We start from the raw sequence: 24453 nt of genomic DNA, 5'->3' as shown, positions 1-24453 counted from the left end.
ATATAATATTTATATTATATGATTGAAAATATGCTTTTAATAAATCTTATAGAAGGCATCAAATCTTAGATGCTTGAGTTTGAAATACCTCAACCATCGAAGATTTGATACATATTAAACTGTATGAACATGATAGGGGATAGAGTTTAATTTCTTCAAGTAGAATGTTGCAAACAAAAAGCTCAAGGTTACTGCTTAGATATAGTGAAAAGTATAATTTAGTAAAGGGAAAATATTTTGTGTAACTACTAAAAACAACTCAATAAAACAATTAACGAAGTTTCTAAAACTCCAACAGTATTTACAAAGACAGATTACCATTACCATTGATATGGAGAGAGAGAGAGAGAGAGAGAGAGAGAGGGGGGGTGGCAACGATAACTTAATGGATTCTCACTGTTCCATAATATATACTCTTGATTGTACAGCATACAGGAGGAAAGAATTTAGAAATCCTTTTCCTGAACTTTGTTGATAAAAAAAAAAAAAAAAAAAAAAAATGCTCCCTGCTTCTTCAAATTGCTTCTTATTTTTCTTTAAAGAAAATTGACACATAGAATAGGTATCAACAATCAAAACTGAAATAATGAAAGAACAGTAATAATAGCAAAAGATAAAATTTTGATTTTTTTTTTAATAAGAAATAAAAATATCAGTAACTATTATGGTAACAATAAAAATGAAACCACTTTAATTTTTAACCTTTCTTAATAAAAGACATTTAGTTATGTCTTCAAGGGAAATAAAGTTTATTTTCTCTTTCTTACCTTGCCCATTTCACCCATTAAACATACAACGGTTTTGGTTCATATCTTTTATTAAAACATGTTAATAAAATACTCCCATAAGTTTTTTCTTATTCTTTTCTTTTCCTTTTAAGTCTTTTTTCTCCCTATTTTTCTTTTATTTTGATTTATTTATATATATATTTTTGCAGAAGGAAAAGAAAAAAGAAACAACAAAAATAATAATAATAATAATAATAATAATAATAATAATAATAATAATAATAATAATAATAAAAGCTTGTCTCCATAGGAGAACGTTTCATTACCATAGTTCTGATTTCTTGAATTTCACACAGGAAAACAATGTTTATTTATTTTTTTTTTCCTAACGAGGAAAGAAAGTTGTGGAGGTGGTGTAAGGAATAAGGGTAGGTGCCATCATTAAAGGGTGTTATTTCAAATTTATTTCTTTAGATCCTTTATTCATCTAGTGGTTTTATAAAGTGGTGATATGGATCAAAATTGATAACTACATATTTCTATCAAGTGATTGTTAATGTAAGAATAAACTGTGTTGTTTATCATTTGGGTGAGAATGGTAGTAGCAACAGTAATAGTAGCAGCAGCAAGATTAGGGTTGATGTTTCTAACAGTGAAAGCATTAATGCTTATAATAAGAGCAGCAAGTATATGATGGATTGGAATAGTATTTTCATAGTATCATGTGTTGGTGACAATGGTAGTAGAAAAATGCAAGCTAAAGTAAAATAATCAAGAACTGTACTGTTATATTGGAGATGTAGGTTGTAGTGGTAGAAATAAATCAAGGTAAGTGTTGATGCAACTGTGACTTTGGCAACAGCATTTAGAAGGCATAGGTTCAGAAAGTGCTTTGTTGTGTGTGTGTGTGTGTGTGTGTGTGTGTGTGTGTGTGCATGTGAGAGAGAGAGAGAGAGAGAGAGAGTTGTTGCTATCTTAAAAAAAATAACGGTTGCTTCTAATGCATACATAACTGATGTAATGATAGCAAGTTACTGTTGCAAACTTCACAGGAAATGGCTACTTCAAATGTGTAGGTTATTTGAGAGAGGAGGATCTATCCTAATGGCTGGCAATAGTTGCTACCAAGATACAAATAATGGATACTATATATGTGTATGCATGTATGTCTACCTATTCTGTAGAGGAAATGGGTGGGGATGAATGGGGAAGAGTTGGAATTTCACTTCACAATTCATTCTAACCTGGAATGACACCTATTCTCTGTCCGACATCAGCTTCACCTTGGCCGGATTTTCTCATATATAAATTGATAACCTTTCTCTATATATTCACCATCAACCAAATCAAAAGTAAGTTGTTTGATAAAATGGAATTGCTCAACTGCAAAATCATAAAATTCTTGTTCCATTTTCCAAACTTTTGATTGCTGTATTTTCAATAAAGATGATTCTTTTGGAGGAATTTTGTTAGAAGTTTTCCGTAAATGCGATTTGTGACCTGAAAACAACATTTTAAGATATTAGTACTTTAAACTATCTAATAGTAAATAAAAAATTATATGAAAATAAACATGATTTTAATATATTTTTATCATTTTATGTTCTTTAAAAAAATAAAGAAAGAAACATCTTTCAACATCAACCATGCCATCTCTAAAACCAGTTAAAGATCCTTAATTTTTTTGGTTGTTTGGGCAGAACAGCGCCAAACTTGATACATAATAACTATAAATAATAATTTCTAACTTTCATATGAACAGCATAGCATAATCAACTCAGACAGGATTTGATCTGAAAAGGGACACAACTAAATATAGCAGAAACTCCACAGTTTCTGCATTTCTAGCAATGGCAGTATGCCAGATATTTGATGGTTGGGCTATATAATCAATTGAATCAACTCTTTGACTTGAATAGTACTTATTGACTTCAGAAAGATGAAAGACAGTTTACCCCAGAGGGATTTAAACTCAAATCATAGAGAAATGTAACTAAACACTGTAATGCATTTAGTGTAACCCTCTACTGTTTCTGCAGTTCCACTCCTTTAACATTAATAATAATGCTTCCTAACATAAACACACAAAGCCACATATTTGGGGAAGAAGTGTAACCGATTTAATCAACACTAGTACTTGGTGGGTACTTTTTTATTGATTCCAACTGAATGAATTTATTACCATTACCATTATTATTATTATTATTAATAATAATAATAATAATAATAATAATAATAATAATAATGATAATAATAATAATAATAATGATAATAATAATAATAATAATGATGATGATGATGATGATGATTCAAGAAAGAAAACCAAGAGCCTTCAATTAGCTGGTAGCATTAAGCACTTGTAGACACAGTTTGAAGAAAGGCATCTATTGCTTGGGAGACTCTAAGCAATGTCGTCTTTATAGAAAGTTGGGGAATGTGATCCAGTTAATTAGAAGTTGCAAAATGCTTTTGCAGAAAGATCACAAACAGTTCATCAGCAGGTTCAGTTTTGCAAAAGTTTCCCATCTTCAAACATCTATAAATGCAAGCATTATTCTAATTCATTTGCAAATATCTTACAAAAATTTGCATGTTCTATATACAAAAGTTAAGGAAACTGTATACTTAAAGAATCGGATCCAACAAGTCGGCCCATATTCATGGCTTGATAAAATAGAATACTATTGTGTTTCAAATAAATAAAATGAGTTATCAAATATCTAATCAATAAAAAGCAATAATTTTAAGAACTTAATTATTCTTACCTGAGTTATAGAGATCTACAGCTCCTTTGAAAAACCGAGGTAGTGTAGCCTCAAGTATGGCAACAAAGTCCCCTAATTCTTCAGTGACGCCAACCACAAGATAGTTATTTACAAGGTTGTATTTAGCTTGTTCAAGAGCCCAGCGGTAACCTGGCACCCTGTTCGATTAAGAATGGACATAGAATTAATTAAAAATCAATCTACTGAATAGAAATTTTTAAGAGAAAATATCTCAACACAAATGATTTTTTTGGCAACAATATTTTTGAAGTTTGGTGTACGTTCTTTTGCAAACATTGCCCATAGGAATTATTTGCATGATTTGGTGACTGCTTTCCTAGAAACAATAATTAGCACTAAGTAGGATTAGCATGTTACTTCCATTTATATTGACCAAGGTAAGTATAACAGAGTACTTAAACTAAGAAAGGAACATAAACAATTGCAAAGAAATGTAAAAAAAAAAAAAAAAATTTAACCCATTATGGTTTTTAGCCAGGTCTCATCCTCCTTAATGAGTTTTGCCAAGCAGCAATACTTAGAAGTATTTTAGTTTCTGGAAAACCCTGCTACATAGGAGAGTCATTCAATATCTATGGCAAGAAAAGAAAAGGAAATCTAACGAATCTTACTTGGATACAACTCCACAGACAGGATGTGTAACCCAATTCAACATGTCATGCAATGTATCAAATAATGGTTGATGGATTACTTATGAAACTAACACAAAATATGAATATTTAACTACACAAGGGAAATTAGTACTTAGAATGTTTCCTATATCAATGAATGTACTACTTCCAACATGAACTTGATATGTATACTAATCACAGTACTACTATTCATTTCTTAAGGCATAATAATATTGATTTTTATGTAAACATAAAATCTTTGATACACAAACATAAAAGAAATACAGGTGAGTATATCCTATGTTGAAAAGTATTTTTGGATAAATTATTCTGAAAGAATAATGCAAAATAAAATAAAAAGAACAAAATTAAGAAAGATACCATTAAAAGTACATTAGAGATAATTCTGTTAATTTCTTTTCTATTAATGCCTAACAGTCATACCTTTACATGTAAAACTTGATTTATAAATATAACTGCACTTAACTCATTTTTATATGAATGGAAAACAATATTACATGATTTTCATGGTGTTTTCAAGAACATTGAAAGAAATGTATACATAAAAATATAAGTAAAAAAAGTACAGAGAATAGTAAAATATTATACAATGGAAGTTTGAATTAAATGAGCACTCCAACTGAAAGAGATATCAGTAAATTATTTCATAGTACTAAACACAGATTATCTAAAGTCTGAGTGATTTTTAGATTTAAGTAGAACTGAGTAGTGAAAAGAGGCGCTGTAGCACTAAGAGCCCTTACCAAAGTAAGATTGAGATAATATTGGATTTGAAAGCATCAGGAACATCAAAACAAGAGCAGTAGTAGGATTGGGAGGTTTTAACATAGCAGGACTTGCTTTTACCAATGTAGTAAAAATAGCGAAGAACCAACAGGTTTGCAAATCCATGCAAGCATTATTCAGTTTCAGCAAGATTATTTACAATGGACAAGTTGTTGCTGCTATTGAGTGGTTGTGTAAGTTGATTTACAGTACAGCAGTAGCATAACAAAAGCTTAAAAGTTCAGAAACTCCAGATATGTGTATATGAGATTACTATTATGTCAGTTCAGGGCAAATTTCATACTTTTGATTAACATTCTAGGAGTGGCATACAACCTTTAATTGGTGAATACTAACCAAAAATTAATGGTATATCAAATACATCATCTCAATTTAAAGAAAGAATGAAGTTACACTGAGTAGAAGCTATATTTAAGCAACTAATATAGCAAACATTAAGCAACAGAAAGTCAAAAAGAGCAATTGATACCATATAAATGTTTGTGGGTGTTTAGGTACATTAATAAGGAAGTGTCATAAAGCAACAACATAAAAAAAAACAGCTTTAAACTTGTTGCAGCTGCATGTTTTTAAAAAACAAACTATAAAAATAAAGGAAAATATTTAATTCTATTTTTATCCCATTTGGATGATTCAGACACTAAACACTAGTTAAATAACAAAAACAAAAGCGTTGCTTTTGAGAATTTCTCATTTAATCAATTAACAAAGATATAATAAAGAAAAGTTTGATTGAGTAGTATAAAGTTTAACATTAAGCTTGGATAATTTTCAGCTGCCATTTCAAGAAAAGAAATGGATGCAATTGGTCAAATGATTATGGAGATGAAACATTATATTGTGTAGCACTAGCACCATTTCTTATTCTTAGGTTGGTAAACAGAGCAACAACAGTTTCAAAGCCAGATGCTACAAATACATTAGATTTGAGAAAACTCAAAGTACATTTTTAGAAGGGATGACTGCAAAGTTGATCTTGGCAGAAATTGAACTCAGAATATAAAAGAATGGGAAGAAATACCACAAGGCATTTTGTCTGACACTCTAATGATTCTGCCAGCTCACTGTCTTCTTTTTCTTAATAATAATGACAATGCCCTCATGCAATACCAGGCAGTGGCTCTCATAGCTTCTGATCTTAACTGATTGGAAGTGTTTATCAAGTACATGTTTTATCTTGGTATAAAAGATGGGCTACAGCAAATATTCAGCTCAATACCACAGATTTGCTTGTCAGTTGTTTGACCGTAACCAGTTGAGCATGTCCCTTGGTGGCTGATGATATGTGCATCTCTGATCACGAGCAGAAGCAGTGGGGGAGCATCATAGCTATGTGTTGAGAGGAACTCTTTGCAGTTTCAATAACTCACCTCTGGAAACATGAGTGTTTCATTCAACATCCTTAAATAACCCTTATTCAGGGATTTTTGGGGCAGGATGGGCTCCTCGACCAGAAGAAAATTCTAACTGGGCCCTACCTACAAGGTCATGTGCTGTTTATCATGATATGAGATCATTATGTCAAGCACATATGGTTGTGATGCATGTGCCTGGTGTACCCTTATCAGGCAGGTAGTCATGATGGGTATATTGGGCTTTTTATATTTGTACCCCAGTGTTACTTTGATGGCATGCGCTGCCCTCTCACTCAATAATAATCCTTTCTAGAATAGGTACAAGTGTATGTACTCAAGTGGTGCTTATTTCACTGACCCCAAAAAGATGAAAGCCAAATTCAATCTCGAGTGACATTTGAACTTGGAATGTAAAAAGTCAGAAAAAAATGACACTAAGCATGCTGTCTAGTATAATAACAATTCTGCCAGCTGTCTGCTTTAATAACAGCAATAATGGTTTCTGATTAATAATAATAATAATCTTTTCTTTATTAGCCAAAAAGGCTTTAATCAGGGCTCAAAATCATCACCAATGTACTTGTCAGTGATCCCTGTGTTTCTCCTTCCAAAATCTGTGGATTCAGCTCACGGGTAGATGTCTTGTACATTATTTGGGTTTAATTTTCACTGCATCCTGCTTTAAAGAAAAGTACATATAGAGTCATATGATCTCCCTCTCCCAATGCAGGATATTTCATCTAAAATATTGTCCAGAATTGTCTCCTGTTCATGTTTGGATGAGATTAGAATTTTATTGTCTTTCTTGAGGCAGTGGTACATATTTTTCTCTTCTCATGGCCTTTATAGTTACTTGTGGAAGAATGGTTCCAGTTTGGTGTACAAAATGTTTCCAAGCCTTAGATCTCTCTGGAAAGTGTTCCATATTACGAGTTTCCCTGCTGGACAAAACATTACCAAAAGTAAATCTATTGTTATTTGTGTTTACACCTGAAACTATGTGTGTGTACACCATTGATGATAAGATTTCTCTTGGTTGAGTTAAAAGGATTGTATTTTCTCTCTGCTTGTGCATGTTATCAATAGTTTGTGTTATAACTAAATTAGTGTTGTTTTTTTTTTTCTTGGGTGTGTGACATGAAATGATCATGGCCATTCTTTTTGTCAGTGACAAAAGAAAAATATAATTTTGTCTAAATGAAACTCAAATTATATTTTCTACTTTGTCAGCCTCTGTAAAAGGAAGCTCTTAACTATATAAAGTTATCTGTATGCAAGTAATTTTAGTAAAATTTCTATTTCATCTAGTAAATAAAACCTTTGCTTTGAAGAAAGGCTCGTAAAAACATGCCTACTTCATCAGATGATAATGATGATAATAACAAAATATAACAAAATAGTCAATTATGGGACTTTTAATAGGACTACTTGACCAGTTAGTTTATTATGGAAAACTTTGGGTTTTTGATTTAGTAGTGCTTAGTTTCAGGTAGTGATCACCCTGCCATTTATTGCTATGGTATTTTACATTGGAGAGAAATGTGGATTGATTTGGGAGTTTGATGAGCTGCTCCACATGCTTTGACATTAATGCAGTTGAAACAGATTTTGAAATTACAAATGTAAATACTTTGAAAAGGACAGATTCTAGTAATGAAAATCATGGCACACTAAACCTAACAGCATTAGTCTCAATTATCTATGACCATTTGAGTATGATTTCATATATAAAGAATAAGCTGTGGATGACATGTTGCAGATGTACAAATCCTCAAAAAAGAATCCAGTTCAATGGCTAGTAATCTCATAACGATGCCTGTTCTTGTACTCTCACCACTCTGACGGCCAGTTACTGTAAGATGTTACTGACAATGGCTGGAGAGATTGATCTTCTTGATGATGATAGGTTTGATCACTAGATAATTTAGACTTCTGATTGCGTAAAAGATGTATTTGCAATTCTTAAAAAAATTAACTCAATAAAATGAGATAATGAAAGAGTGTGGTAAGTAGCTTGCTTCCCAACCATGTGGTTCCAGGTTCAGTCCCACTGCGTGGTACCTTGGACAAATGTCTTCTACTATAGCCATGGAATGATTAAAGCCTTGAGTGAATTTGGTAGATGGAAACTGAAAGAACCTCCTCGTATATATGTGTGTGTGTCTTTGTGCCTGTGTTTGTCCCCCACTCACTGCTTGACAACTGGTGTTGGTATGTTTACATCTCCATAACTTTGCAGTTTGGCGAAAGAGACTAATAGAATAAGTATTAGGCTTAAAAAAGTAAGTCCTAGGATTGATTTGTTTGACTAAAACCCTTCAAGATGGTGCCCTAGCATGGCCGCAGTCAAATGCCTGAAACAAGTAAAAGAGAAAAAGAGTATATGTATATGTTTTGTCAATGAAGAAAGATGCTTTCCTTTCCTCTGATTAGTATTTTATTACTGAAGTTAAAAAATTTGCTGAACTTTCAATTTCCTGCTTTTTGCTTTTTAACAGAAATCAGTATACATTGATATAATGCATTCTATCAATGTCTATATTTTAATTTAGGTCTGTTCCCCCCCCCCCCCCGTCATTCTTTTAATCTTAAGTAATTCTAATTCTATTGACATTAATATTTTAAGAAGTAACTTTCTTTTGTGAAACAGGTTTGTGTGAACTTTTGGTACACGTGCCATGGAAACTAGAAATGTAAGATAAGAGATATTAAACAGAAATCTGAGTTAAATGTGACATAAGATCCTGTAGATGGAATTGTATTTCCACACTTTTATAGTCGCAAGTAATGATAGAATTTCCACTGTGTAATATTTCAAAGAATACATTTAATAATGAATTCCTGCCTATTGGATGTATTACCTGTTAGAAGAATATCTGTTACCAACTTTGTGAGTGGATTTAATGTACGATTGAGGTATGAAGAATTATTTTAAATTGTCAAGCAATGTTAGTGTGTTATTGTATCTGTTTAAATGGGTGTTGACATCACTGAAGATAATGACAGATTAATGAAAGGAGAACATTATAGAATTCTTTATGAAAATTTTCAAAGACACCTGTTTTATGTGGGCAAAATAGAATTTTCCATTTGATTTTACATTGTAATTGACTTATTGCAGAACTTATTTTGTTGTGTCTAGGGAGAGTCATTCTCTTTTAGTGCCTTCTTACTTAACACACTCACCAGTTCAACTTCCACTCATTTACTTAGTTATTTTAGAAAAAATAAATAAGTAAATGAGTGGAAGTCAAACTGGTGAGTGTGTTAAATAATAAAGCACTAGAAGAGAATGTCTCTCCTCAGACACAATAAAATATGCTTCAACATACAAATTCACAAAAAGAATCCTGCAAACCAAATACAAAAACGAAAAAGTTATTGATCAAGTTAAATTACAACCATGTCAATTTCTTGAAAAAACATGCATGCACGCACATAAAAGTTTTAAGTCTTACAGGTTGTCACTAAATGTCTACTCTAAAATACTAATTAATAAAAACATTAAAAAATGGGTAAAAAACGGAAAATATAGAAAACTGAAACAATATAGTCAAGATTGTATTTGTATGATTTGTGTTAAAGAGTGTGTGTTCCAATGAGTTGAGGTGAGTCATGATCATAACATAGTGTGGATTATATAGTGAGTGACACCCATAAGTCAGGCAGCAGATTATTTAGTGTGGTTAGGCATACACATAAACCAGTGAAAAAATTTTTCCATATGTGTGTGCAGATGGGAGAGGGATATAGTGCTGTTGTAATGTGATTGGTTGAAGCATGTGGTGAGTTGTGACCATAAAGCACAAGGCAAATATTATATACTTTTAAATGAATATAATGTTAAGTGAAGCAAAATGGTTGGAAAGGTGTAAATATAGCAAAATTGGGACAAAGAATTACATAAGGAAAGTTTTATCATGCATAACACATTTTTATGTATGCAAGGCACCTCATCACCCTCTCATTTCTCCCTCTGTAGCCCAATGCCTCTTTTTTTCCTTCAGTGAACCTCTCCAGATTCTCACATACTTTCCACTCATATTTGCTCTGAAAACATGGGATCCACCTCATCACCACTGCTACTCTGTCCCACACTTTCTCACTAACACCTGACACTAATCCCCGTCTGCTCTACCCTGCCCCTTCCATACTTCCCTCTCCCAAAAATGTCAACTCTGTTACTCTCTCCACAACTGCCCTCTCACAACTATAAATTTGTTCCTCTCATCATCTTGCCTAACTAATCATTCTACCCCTTTCCCTTTCCAGTGTTCTGTACCATAACCCCACCCACTACACTTTGTAAAATAGTTGACATTAAGAAGGGAAACAGCTGTAGAAACCATGCCAAAATTAAGACATTGGAGCACAATGTGACCCTCCAACTCATTGGATTTTCTTGATCTGTTCAACCTATGCTAACATAGAAAACAGATGTGAAAGATGTATGATGATAATGATAGTTACATGTACACCAACACATATTCATGCACAAGTGAAGTAATATAGCCACCATCTCTAGGTGTAGCAGTGTAGCCACCTTCTCAAGGTACACAGGTTGCAACTGTTTTATATCATGAATGAATAAAGGAAGAATAGGATTTTCAATTTAATTATATTTTTTTATGATTTTTATTTTCATCTTATGACATTTTACTTCATTTTCTACTTTTCACCTTATATTTTTTTTAATGAAATTCTATTTCATTTCACTTTATTTTATAATTTGATTGTAACCCATACATGCTAAATAATTTGCCTTCCATTTTAGGGTCATGATTCACCACATGCTGCAACTAAGCAAAAAGCCACACTGATAGTAACACTTCACATACAACCAAACAATTTGTTCTTTGGTTTATCAGCATGAGTCTCTACAAGCCTCAAGCAATCAGAAAAACCACACCAATAGCATAATTCACTGCTTTACAATATTGACTCACCAAACAGGTAGATGGCCCTGCTCAGTATGTAGAAAAGGAGTAGGTAGTAACTCTATAAGATGTACCCCGGTGCAAGCTATGGACACATAAGAGGTGCAGCAACATCAAAGGCAGGTTAACTAGCAAGTTAGTTTTTGTTTGTGGCAGATGTTCAGGTGCAATAAAGACTGCAAACAAACAGGAAACAACTTCTATCTCATTCCAGGGTGAAAAACTAGAGGTAGTCGATAGCTTCCGCTATCTGGGCGACCAAGTTAGTAGTGGGGGTGGGTGCGCTGAAAGTGTAGCTGCTAGAATAAGAATAGCCTGGGCAAAGTTTAGAGAGCTCTTACCCCTGCTGGCGACAAAGGGACTCTCACTCAGAGTAAAAGGCAGACTGTATGACGCATGCGTACGAACAACCATGCTACATGGCAGTGAAACATGGGCTGTAACTGCTGAGGACATACGTAAGCTCGCAAGGAATGAAGCCAGTATGCTCCGTTGGATGTGTAATGTCAATGTGAATACCCGTCAGAGTGTAAGTATCTTGAGAGAAAAGCTGAACATTAGAAGCATCAGTTGTGGCGTGCAAGAGAGACGATTGCGCTGGTATGGACATGTGGTGAGAATGGAGGAGGATAGCTGCGTGAAAAAGTGCCACACCCTAACAGTTGAGGGAACCCGTGGAAGAGGTAGGCCCAGGAAGACCTGGGCTGAGGTGGTGAGGCAAGACCTTCGTACATTGGGCCTCACCGAGGCGATGACTACGGACCGAGACATTTGGAAATGGGCTGTGCGTGAGAAGACCCGGCAAGCCAAGTAAGATCGTTGCCAGTGCCCCTGGACTGGTTCTTGTGCGGGTGGCACATGAGATGCACCATTTTGAGCGTGGCCGTTGCCAGTACCGCCTGACTGGCTCCTGTAGGATTTTCGAGCGAGATCGTTGCCAGTGCCCCTGGACTGGCTTGTGCGGGTGGCACATAAAAGACACCATTTCGAGCGTGGCCGTTTTCGTGCGGGTGACACGTAAAAGCACCCACTACACTCTCTGAGTGGTTGGCGTTAGGAAGGGCATCCAGCTGTAGAAACTCTGCCAAATCAGACTGGAGCCTGGTGTTGCCATCCGGTTTCACCAGTCCTCAGTCAAATCGTCCAACCCATGCTAGCATGGAAAGCGGACGTTAAACGATGATGATGATGAAACAGCTCAAACAATCAGAATTGATAATAAAGATAGAGTATTTTTATCCCCCACATACAAAACAATAGTTTTGCAGCTACATTTTTTCATCAACTTCAGCTTTTGTATGTGCATGTGTGTGTGTGTATGTATGTATATCTATCTATCTATCTATCTATCTATCTATCTATCTATCTATCTATATATATATATATATATATATATATATATATTGGTAATAAGGTTTTAGAGTGTAGTATATTTTACCTACAATTCTATGATTTCACTTGGGCTATTGTCAATTGTCTGATAAATCAAAATGGAAAACTCTGAATTTTAGTCCATACTGTTTCAGTGTACTGAATTTTCTTTCTTTCCTTTCTTTTCTTTTTTCTTTTTTTGCATAAATGTGTACATAGACACATATATAGAGTATTTTCATGTCATTTTCAATCTCTTACTGGAAACCAGGAGGAAAAGAAAAATGACATGAATATGAATAGGTAGACATCATTCAGAATCAGGAATTAAAAGCATGGAGACATTTACCACTAATTCTAACAATAAACAACCTTTAACTTTTGGTCAGATAGGGGATCTGGTGACATGGCAGAATATTTCTACTGTACAAAGGAAGCTATTTTCATCCTTACCAAGACAAAACTTCACTTGAACTTCTCCAGCAAAAAACAGCTATATATCTCAAAAAGTAATATTTTGAGAATTAGAGAATTACAAATCAAAAATAATTCATAAAATACAGAAGCTCAGACTTATGATCAAAAGGAATTCCAGTTATGTTCATCTAACTTTTCCTAAGTGCAGTAAATCTTGAACTACCTCATCCAATATGTCCCTTTTTTAAAAACAGTATAGTCAGAATTTAGGAAAAATTAACTACTATTTCTAACAAGACAAGCAACCCTGTAAAGATTTCTTCATTGGTTCATGGTAAATATTACTAATGACACTTGCAGCAACAAATCAGTTTAAGCCGTTTCATATCTGGGACATGCCATTTCAATCTGGAAGCACTTTATATAACCCTTGATACAATAGTTGGCTTTATAGTGTTTGTAGTGTGGTATATAGGTCAATTTGTATTTGTTTAGTTGTTACTGGTCTGATTATCAAAGACTACTGCACAAAAAAAAAATGATGCTAATTTAACAACAGTGCATCTCTTGCAACACTTTGATACTTTAACTATGTTAAGAAAGGAATTCATTAAGTAACTAATAGCTTATAACCATCAAACAAATACTTTTCAGAATAACTTTTGTGGATTCTTTAAAACATATACACAATGTTTTCATGTTAATTCATTTTTTGTCTATATAATTACTGAGAAAAATTTACAACAAAATGAAGCCCTCAAAGATATATTAAGCTGCTCAATGTTATTAGTACATAATGAATTTTTTTCTCATTGTGATTTTTTAAAAAATTCAAACAATCACACCTTATCATACAAATAGTTGAAATATGCTAATGCAGAAGTCTATGCATGGTCACTCCAACTACTAGAAATAGCAGTCAAATCTCTCTTGCATCTTACATTAAGTTCTACACATTGGATTGCAGTCACTGGACCTTTGGAGAAAAAGTGGGATGGTTATTGTTGGAATGCATTTGATCATAGGTCTGTCTGATCAAGGTTGTATGTGTCTAAACAACAATAACAGTCAAAATTGGCTTAGTTAGTACATAATAAGTCTTGGTTATTTGGTATTCCAGGGACAGTTGTGCCAATACATCCATATGTACTGAGAAACAAAGCAAAACCACATATGACTGGACTTAGAAGAGATTAATGTCTAAATAGGAAATACACTGATTAGAATGTATACTGGTAAAATAAAAACAACACTTACCAACACTCAGCAGCATGACCACAGAAGAAAGGTATCTGCATCCAGAGGTTGTTAGGATCACAGTCCTCACCATTTTCTTCTACACATTCATCAAATGTCTGTAAGAAAGAAGAAATGACCATATCAAAGTAAAGATGATATTGACAATGCAGTGATGTTAGTACTTTATGGAGAGAGAAGTACAGAAATGCAGACTAGACAGGAATTAATAGAAAACTGTATAAAATGGAGATCAGAAATCGAGTCAAGACAGGACAACAAAGTGGTAAAATTCACTGCAACAGATAGTAGGTAATGCGCACATGTGGAAATTTGTAACACGTGTGATGTCTAATATATTTAGAAATAGTTTAGGAAATACTATAAACACTGGGAAATCAAGTGTAACATGACAAATATAAAACAAACATTTTAAATGTCACATGGAAGTAAATGAGTCTCAAGTGAAGAGGTATAGTTAATTAAACCAATCCCTGTATTTGACTTATTTTATCAATCTTCAAATGATTTCACACAGTCAACTTTTGAGGGTTTAATTTATTACTAGACAATCTTATTAATATAAATAATAAGAAAGTATTTATACATGTGCATGTACACCACTAACACAGATATAAGTTGCATGAAAGAGCTTTTTTTTTTGTAAATGAAATAACTAAAAAATAACCAACATAATTATTTATTTGAAATACTGTTGGAATACTGGCATGGCTGTGTGATAAGAATCTTGCTTTCCAACTACATGGCTCCAGGTTCAGTTCCACTGAGTGGTATCTTGGGGGGGCAAGTGTCTTTTACTATGGTCCCTGGATGACCAAAACTTTGTGAGTGGATTTGGTAGACAGAAACTGGAAGAGGCCTGTTGTGTGTGTGTGTGTGTGTGTGTGTGTGCACGCATTGTGTCTGTGTTTGTCCTTCACCACCACTTGATAACTGGTATTGGTGTGTTTACATCCCTGTAATTTAGTGACTTGGCAAAAAGTGACTGATAGAATAAGCACCAGGTTAAAAAAAAAAAGAAAGAAAAATACTGGGATTGATTTGTGATTCATTTAACTAAAATTTCTTGAAGGCAGTGCCCCAGCATGGCTGCAGTCCACTGACTGAAACAAGTAAAAAATAAAAGATATATGAAAGTATATGTATATATTCTAAACAATTTATATTGTTTACCCCAACAGATATTTATGCTTCAGATTTTGCTGTCATAGCTGCTATGTTCATGACAATACATCCGCTCTTCATCATCATCATCATCATCGTTTAACGTCCGCTTTCCATGCTAGCATGGGTTGGACGATTTGACTGAGGACTGGTGAAACCGGATGGCAACACCAGGCTCCAGTCTGATTTGGCAGAGTTTCTACAGCTGGATGCCCTTCCTAACGCCAACCACTCAGAGAGTGTAGTGGGTGCTTTTACGTGTCACCCGCACGAAAACGGCCACGCTCGAAATGGTGTCTTTTATGTGCCACCCGCACAAGCCAGTCCAGGGGCACTGGCAACGATCTCGCTCGAAAATCCTACAGGAGCCAGTCAGGCGGTACTGGCAACGGCCACGCTCAAAATGGTGCATCTCATGTGCCACCCGCACAAGAACCAGTCCAGGGGCACTGGCAACGATCTTACTTGGCTTGCCGGGTCTTCTCACGCACAGCACATTTCCAAAGGTCTCGGTCCGTAGTCATCGCCTCGGAGAGGCCCAATGTACGAAGGTCTTGCCTCACCACCTCAGCCCAGGTCTTCCTGGGCCTACCTCTTCCACGGGTTCCCTCAACTGTTAGGGTGTGGCACTTTTTCACGCAGCTATCCTCCTCCATTCTCACCACATGTCCATACCAGCGCAATCGTCTCTCTTGCACGCCACAACTGATGCTTCTAATGTTCAGCTTTTCTCTCAAGATACTTACACTCTGACGGGTATTCACATTGACATTACACATCCAACGGAGCATACTGGCTTCATTCCTTGCGAGCTTACGTATGTCCTCAGCAGTTACAGCCCATGTTTCACTGCCATGTAGCATGGTTGTTCGTACGCATGCGTCATACAGTCTGCCTTTTACTCTGAGTGAGAGTCCCTTTGTCGCCAGCAGGGGTAAGAGCTCTCTAAACTTTGCCCAGGCTATTCTTATTCTAGCAGCTACACTTTCAGCGCACCCACCCCCACTACTAACTTGGTCGCCCAGATAGCGGAAGCTATCGACTACCTCTAGTTTTTCACCCTGGAATGAGATAGAAGTTGTTTCCTGTTTGTTTGCAGTCTTTATTGCACCTGAACATCTGCCACAAACAAAAACTAACTTGCTAGTTAACCTGCCTTTGATGTTGCTGCACCTCTTATGTGTCCATAGCTTGCACCGGGTACATCTTATAGAGTTACTACCTACTCCTTTTCTACATACTGAGCAGGGCCATCTACCTGAAGGGGTTTGTGTTTTATCTACCTTCCTACTTATTAGGATTTTGGTTTTAGCTAGGTTGACTCTAAGGCCCTTCAATTCTAGACCTTGCTTCCACACCTGAAACTTCTCCTCTAGTTCTGATAGTGACTCCGCAATTAGGGCAAGGTCATCAGCATAGAGGAGCTCCCAGGGGCAACCTGTCTTGAACTCCTCTGTGATTGCCTGGAGGACTATGGTAAATAATAGGGGGCTGAGGACGGAACCTTGGTGGACCCCTACCTCTACCCGGAATTCATTGCTGTACTCATTTCCAACCCTCACCTTACTGGCCGCATCTCTGTACATGGCTCGCACAGCTCTCACTAGCCATTCTTCTATCCCAAGTTTCCTCATTGACCACCAGATAAGGGATCGGGGGACCCTGTCAAAGGCTTTCTCCATGTCAACGAAAGCCAGGTACAGAGGTTTATCCTTGGCTAGGTATTTCTCTTGCAACTGTCTCACTAGAAATAAGGCATCAGTAGTGCTTTTACCTGGCACGAACCCAAACTGCATCTCATCTAAATTGATTCGCTCCCTAATTAGTTGGGCTATGACCCTCTCTGTAACTTTCATAACCTGATCTAACAGCTTGATGCCTCTGTAATTATTTGTATCTAAAGCGTCCCCTTTACCTTTGTAGCAGTTGACTATGATGCTGCTACACCAGTCATAGGGTATGACTCCTTCGTGTATCACCTGGTTCGTAATACGGGTGACTAGGCTATAGCCAACACTGCCAGATATTTTGAGCATCTCTGCAGTGATTCCTGATGGGCCGGGGGCTTTCCCGGTCTTCATACTCTTAATTGCTTTATCTACCCTGGTACTATCAACTCGGATAGCTGGTCCCTCTATTGGGTCGACATAAGGCAGGCTCTCTTTCTCCCATTCATTCTCTTTATTAAGCAATCTATCGTAGTGGCATCTCCAGACCTCTTTCTTTGCATCCTCATTTAATGCAAGCGTACCATCATCCATGCGAACACATTTCTCTCCTACAACATCACTATTCTCTCTCCTACACTGTCTTGCAACCCGAAATACCTCGAGTCTTTGGTCCTCACGGCGCAGAACATTGGCAAATCTTTCCTTATCTGCTTCCCCTCTGGCTAAATAAACCTGTCGCCTAGCCTCCCTTCTGGCACATTGGTACAATTCCCTGCTACCACCGTTCTTCCAGTCCTTCCAAGCTTGTTTCTTTTGTCTAATAGCCCTGTCTACCTCCTTGTTCCACCACCACGTTACTCTGGGTTGGGAGGGGACCTTATACCACCCACAAATCTGGTCGGTGGCTTTCAACAGGTTGTCCCGCAGAAATCTCCAATTGTCTTCCACGTTGTATGATGCTATATCCCCTTCTATTTCGTTAAATGCTTCAAGTAACTTGTCTCTAAGTCTCTGTCCGTTTGCAGGGTCTTTAAGCTTCCACACCCTTCTTCTCCAAGCCTGTCTAATTCTGGGCACCCATTTTGCCTTGATCCCAAAGTCGCTAACTACTAATCTATGTTGTGGGGTACATTCTTCGCCAGGGTAGGTTTTGGCATTTATGCTAAACTTAGGTATACTAAAGAATTAAGGGGTTACGCAGAGATTGAATGTTATTGAATACAAAAATAAACTGGGTTGCTATTACTCTGAAAAATTGTGGGCTGCCATAAAAAACCTGCTAGGTTAAATATTATTCTCATTTCCTCACAGAACAATCTGAGCCATACGAACATTTATGAAGGTTTTAGGTATTTACATTTGATAGCTTTTTTTTATTCCATTTACAGATGCACTACTTTACAACAATAGCATCAGCTCTGCATTCTACTGACCTCACTGTTATGTTATACAAAGAAAGTTTACTAAGACTGCTGACTAAACAATTATAAATCTCAAGAATTTTAAGTATTCAAATCAAACAACAGAATTTTAAAAAATTAATAAATAAAAATAAAACTTTTACAAAGAATATCATACAAGGAAAAATAATATTTATAAATAAAGCAATAACAAAAATTTTTAAAATTCATTTTAAGTGAGTGATCTGTTTATTTAGCAATATTTGTATAAACATTAAATGGCTTGAAATGTATAAACTAAAATCAAAAATGAATTATTACATATCTTAGTATGCATGAAATCTAAGTAGAATATAACAGTTTGACATCTAATTGAAATCACAGTTGTCATGTAGCTATAACATTTATTTTACAGCAAGCAGTCTAAATTTGTCTTAACAAACAAAAGTTGCTTCTGATTATTTCAACAGACACAATACCACCAAAACAGGAGAAATTCATTTCAGCTTGGGAAAAGTTGAAACAGTTTGAAAGAAATTCTTAAAATAGACACCTCACAGGCCAGATGTATTCATAGCAAAAAAACAATGTAAAGTTGCTTTCCTTATAACATTCACAGGCCAGCAAACAATCTTGCTGACCTGTTAATCAACATGACAGTTCAATTAGTGTGTGTGTGTGTGTGTGAGATAGAAAGAGACCAGGTTTTGTGTACTGTGTAAGTGCAATTACAATATTAAAAATAATGGAACTTGACACTTTAGATAGAGTAAAATATTTAATTTATGTCTTTGAAGAGACTATGATCAGTTTATATTTTTCAATGTGTGTGTGTTTGTGCAAGCATATGCATGTGCCGTTTTTTTTTTTTTTCTAAACAGTCTCAGTACACAACAACAAAACGAGGAAATAAGTAGAACGTAAACATACACATAATTGCAAAGTGAGTTTACTAATACAGTTTATTTGCATATTTCAAAATGACCAGTTTTAAACTACCATTACATATTGGTAAAAGCAGGGGGGGGGGGACAGGGAGAGAGAGAGAGAGAGAAATCAGACCCAAGTTCAGCTAATCACCTCATTTATACTAATTTAACCAATATAATGAGAATATCTTGTAATTTCTCTTTTGTTTGCCTATACTGAAGAAATGTCAACCAAGTTTCATTAGAGTTCTCAAAATTTGTTGACTTTAGTATTAACAATATACTACTTAAGTAAGATTTGGCTACAAAAGAATTTGTTGGAATTTTACCAGTAAAAGAATTACAAATTGCTGAAAATTAAATTAATTTGTTTAATTTGTTAATCAAGTACTTTCAAGTTACATTATTGCTACAGATACAACTTGTATAAAAAGTTATATTAGAAATATAGATATAGAAAATGAGAACTATGCTCTTGAAAGCTAGGCATTCAACTTGGAAAATTTTTAGTATTTCTCGTACGAATAACTGATGAATAACGCAATAGATAGATTCCGTCTAAATCTTCAATAGATATTATTTTTCACTGATCACAAAAATTTACAAAATCTTTTTCCTAAACACCTAAACAAGTTTTCTGAATTCATGAGATTGCTATATAGGAAATATCACATGATCTCCAACTGTGACAAGAACCTATGGAAGAGGTAGACTCAGGAAGACAAAGGATGAGGTGGTGAAACATGATTTTCAGATGTTGAGTCTCATGGAGATGATGACAAGTGATTGAGACCTTTGGCAATTTGCTGTGCTTAAGAACCCTTAAGAAGACAAGTCAAGCCAGGTGAAATTGTAGTTGTGGCCAGTGCCAATGACACATAAAAGGTGCCCACTATACTCTTGGAGTGGTTGGTGTTAGAAAGGACTTCCAGCTGTAGAAACCAAGCCAAACCAAACTGGAGCCAGGTACAGCTCTCCGGTTTACTGTAAAACAGTCAAATCATCTAACCCATGCCAGCATGGAAAACGGATGCTAAATGATGATGATGATTTGATAATCGTTTATTATTAAATGCTGATGTTACAATGAGTGAATATCAAAATGTTTAGGTTCTTTAAAGAAAACCTCCTTTTACTATAATGTTTAGGTGTATGAAATAACAGAATTTTGCTAAACTATTTCATTAAAAAATTTATTTGTATAGTGAAAATGATTTGGTCGATCTCTGTCTTGAATTAAAGCAATATGAATGTTATGAATATTTTACTAATTTTATAGTTCCAATCATATTAAATATCTTTAACATAAGCATAATGCCACCAAATTTATAAGACAAGTGTAGTCAATCATATGGACCCGATTACATAGGAGTTATTTTATTGATCCTTGAAGGATGAAAGACAAAGTTAACCCTGATGGAATTGAATGATATAAATAGACAACAGAAATTAATAAATTAATATAAATTGATAAGGCATTTTGTCCAGTACTCAACATGTTCTTCCGTCCACCCAATAGTGGAATATATTATATTTTTAATGGAAATTGATTGGAAATAAAAGTAGAGGCTCTTCAGAATTTTATATTAAACTCTTTATTGTTTGTCATTGAAAAGGCCACCACAATTATAATTTTAAGGTAAAAGTTTATTTTGCTGAAAACTGCTTACAAGCACTTAGTTACTTGGAAGATTCAAAATAAATACTTTTAAATTCACTATTTCTTTCCTAATGAATAAAAAAAAACCCACCCACATCATCATTTAGCGTCTGTTTTCCATGCTGGCATGGGTTGGACATTTTGACAGGAACTGACCAGGTTCCGTATCTGTTTTGGCTTGGTTTCTATGGCTGGATACCCTTTCTAATACCAACTACTCTACAGAGTGTACTGGGTGCTATCATGCAGCACTGGCACAGGTGCATTTACATAGCACCAGTATAGGTGTTTTTTATATGGTACCAGCACCTACAAGCCCATAAGATTAGGAATACTCAGCTGGTGAAAAATGCAGAGAACAAGTATGCAAGGACAACCACACTTTTACTTTTTTTCTCTTGCACACTACATCTGATGCCTTGTATACCCAGTTTTTCTCTTAAATCACTCTCACTTTGTTGTATATGCACACTAATATTACTCATCCAGCTGAGCATACTGACTTCATTTCTTTCAAGCCTTCACATATCCTCAGTAGTCATAGCCCACATCTCACTGCCATGTAGCATAGCAGTTCATTACACAGGCATCATACAATCTGCCTGTCACTCAGAGGGAGAGGCCCTTTGTTTCTAACAGAGGTAGTAGTTCCCTGAACTTCGTCCAGCCTATTCTTATAGCTATGCTTTCGGAACAACCTACCCACACTACTAACTTGGTCACCTAAGTAACGGAAACTGTCTACTACTTCTAAGGAACTGGACATTTGAAAAAGTCTATTTTTTGTACATTCCTGGTGTTTAATGTACATGCACATCTGCCACATGTAAAGACTACTTTCTCTGTTAGTCTTCCAGTGATACCACTGTACTTCTTATGTGTTCATAGTTTATGCTAAATACACCACATGGAGTTTCTCCAGACACCTTTTCTACATATTATGCAGGGCTATCTTCCTGAAGGGATCTGTGATTTGTCTGCTTTCCTACTTATCAAGACTTTGGTTTTTTCCTAAATTAACTCTAAGGCCCTTTGATTCCAGTCTGAGCTTCCATACCTGAAATTTCTTCTCTAGTTCTGCTAGTGATTCAACTATAAAAACAAGGCCATCAACATAGAGAAGCTCCCAAGGGCAGCCACTCTTAAATTCTTCAGTTATAGCTTGGAGAACTATGATAAACAAGAAGTGGCTAAGACTCAATCCCTGATGATCTCTTACATGTATACTAAACTCCTTGCTATACTCATTGGTGACTCTCACCTTACTGACAGTATCCCTGTACATGGCTTGTACAGCTCTCACCGACCAGTCATAGATCCCTAGTTTCCATACTGCCCTACAGAAAAGGGAGTGGGGGACCCTGTGAAAGGATTTCTCCATGTCAACAAAAGCCAGATATGGATGTTCATTTTTGGCCACTCAATATATCACACTGGTTACAGATTTCCAAACACCAATCATATTGATAGTAAAAAGAGAGTATCTGTTAACTCAATGCAGAGCAAATATTGGAAGGAACTTTATACAGAACACATTGGCTTTTCAGCTTTTAACTTTGCCAATGATATTTTCTTTAACCGATGTAAATTGGTGAAGTATATACATGTGCATATACACATACAATCATGGTCAGTTTTTACTGTTTCCACTTACTAATGCCTATGGTCAGTCCTACACTAAAGTAAAAAACACTTGATTAAGGTAATGTACAGTAGGAGTAGGACTGAATCTGAACCATGTGGTTGCAAAGTAAACTTCTTAACCATAGAGTCATGCCTGTACCTATATATGCTTAGCATTTCAGTGCACTTAAATACACTATCAGAAGCCCTATCGGAAGCCTTATAATTATTCATATAATCAATAATTTCCTTCATATTCCAGTAAAACAATATTCTATTTTCCTTTTTTTATTGAATGAAGTCAAAGGAGAAAAGGTTACACCTTTGCAAAGCCTTGAAGACTGATGTCAGGAAAAGCTAGAAGAAACTATGATTCATTCCTGGCTTGTTACAGTACAAAGCAGTGGTCTTTCATTAGAATAGAGACCAAATCTAAATGTTTGCAACAGTGATGCCTTTGCTAAAGATTCCAAAAGCCTAGGTTGTGGTATTAAACAAGGTAATTGGTCCATTGGTAAAAACTTCGTGTTAGGTGGTTCAACATAGCAAATCCATTTTTTTTTTTGTCATAATTAGTAGTTTAAAACAGGTGACATATGAATAGAAGTTGTGTAAGTGACTAAGACTCTACCTCTTTAAGACTATCTCAGCAGAAGTTGTCAGTCACTATGACTTACCCCTTTATTTTCCCTTTTCTCTATTAATCTCAAAGAGCCAGAGAACAACTTCTTCAGTATCATAGTTTTAGTATGACTTCCATAGCTAGATGTCCTCCTTAATACCAAACACTGCAGAGTGTACTGGGTGCATTTTTTTTATGGCACTAGCACTATAGATATTGCTTAACTGTTGGAAAAACTAGAGCCCTTTCAAACCTTGCATTGTTGCTGTTCAATTTGTTTAGCAACTGCTTACAGAGCATACATGATGTTTTTTTCTTCACACTAACACAAGTGGCATTGCCTTGAAGCTTGTAAAGTGAAAAAAAGCTCCATTGATGATGGAGGGAACAGATTTATGGCTGAGAAAGAAAAAAAAACAGTATTAGGTAAGGGGTTAACAGGAGGGAAAGATGAAAAAGAAGTGTTAGTGGGGTTAATAGAGAGTTATAGAGTGAAAGGATGGAGGAGGGAATTGAGCAAGAGAAGATACAGTGCCACTCCATATAGGTGGATGTGTCAAAGAAAAGTAAGAGTGAAGAGAGAAAAGTTGTGTCAGGGGATTAGTGAGAGTGAGTTAGAGAGTGAAAGGTTCTGTAAGGTGGGTTGAGTAGAAGAGGTAAAACTACACCATGTTATGGGGTGGGTAGTTGGGTGGTATATGAGAGAAAGGTAAGATGATAATGAGAAATCAGAGTGAATCAGGGAGGACAGGTGGGTAAAGGTTGTCAGAGTGTAACTTGACCCCACTCATGCTTCATGATGTGGGAGGATAGAGGAAGAAGAGTAGCAGGATATAGGTTGTAAAGGAAGATGGAGGTATTCAGTATGCACGAATCAGATGCTTTCTTTTCAATTAGAACTGGATAGCATAGAACAGTGAGTAGAAGAGATAGTGAGGAGATGAGAGGAAATAGAAGATACAGAGAGTAGGAAAATAGAAGGGATGTAAGAGTATAGAATAAGCAATTGCAAAGGGGTGGAGGAAGCATGCACTAAGCAATGGGCAAGGATACATGCTCCCTGCCACTATTTCAACAAGTAGTGCACCAAGCTTATATGGGAGGTTAGGTTTTCTG

At 35.5% G+C, this 24453-nt stretch overlaps 1 protein-coding gene across 1 annotated transcript; it reads right to left on the bottom strand.

The window, feature by feature from the left end:
- Positions 1 to 992: 992 nt before the first annotated feature.
- Positions 993 to 23455, bottom strand: LOC106874252 (heparan sulfate 2-O-sulfotransferase 1). Its single transcript, XM_089350102.1, has 4 exons — positions 23393 to 23455; positions 14270 to 14463; positions 3494 to 3651; positions 993 to 2228 (listed from the first exon to the last, which is right to left on the bottom strand). The coding sequence occupies exons 1-4, from the start codon at positions 23453 to 23455 to the stop codon at positions 2008 to 2010; spliced, it is 636 nt and encodes a 211-aa protein (XP_089206228.1). The 3' UTR covers positions 993 to 2007.
- Positions 23456 to 24453: the final 998 nt, after the last annotated feature.

The sequence above is a fragment of the Octopus bimaculoides genome, chromosome 1 (assembly GCF_046866305.1).
Source record: "Octopus bimaculoides isolate indiv1 chromosome 1, ASM4686630v1, whole genome shotgun sequence".
NCBI lineage: Eukaryota > Metazoa > Mollusca > Cephalopoda > Octopoda > Octopodidae > Octopus > Octopus bimaculoides.
The sequence above is the reverse complement of the archived record's forward strand: the minus strand, read 5'-3'. Positions and strand labels throughout refer to the sequence as shown.

Excerpts from the sequence above, each read along its gene's own strand:
- LOC106874252 (XM_089350102.1), bottom strand. The coding sequence starts at position 23,455 with ATGATACTGAAGAAGTTGTTCTCTGGCTCTTTGAGATTAATAGAGAAA. Across the intron at positions 3,652-14,269 it reads GGTCATGCTGCTGAGTGTTG|GGTGCCAGGTTACCGCTGGG; the intron begins GTAAGTGTTGTT and ends TTAATCGAACAG. Across the intron at positions 2,229-3,493 it reads TGTAGATCTCTATAACTCAG|GTCACAAATCGCATTTACGG; the intron begins GTAAGAATAATT and ends TGTTGTTTTCAG.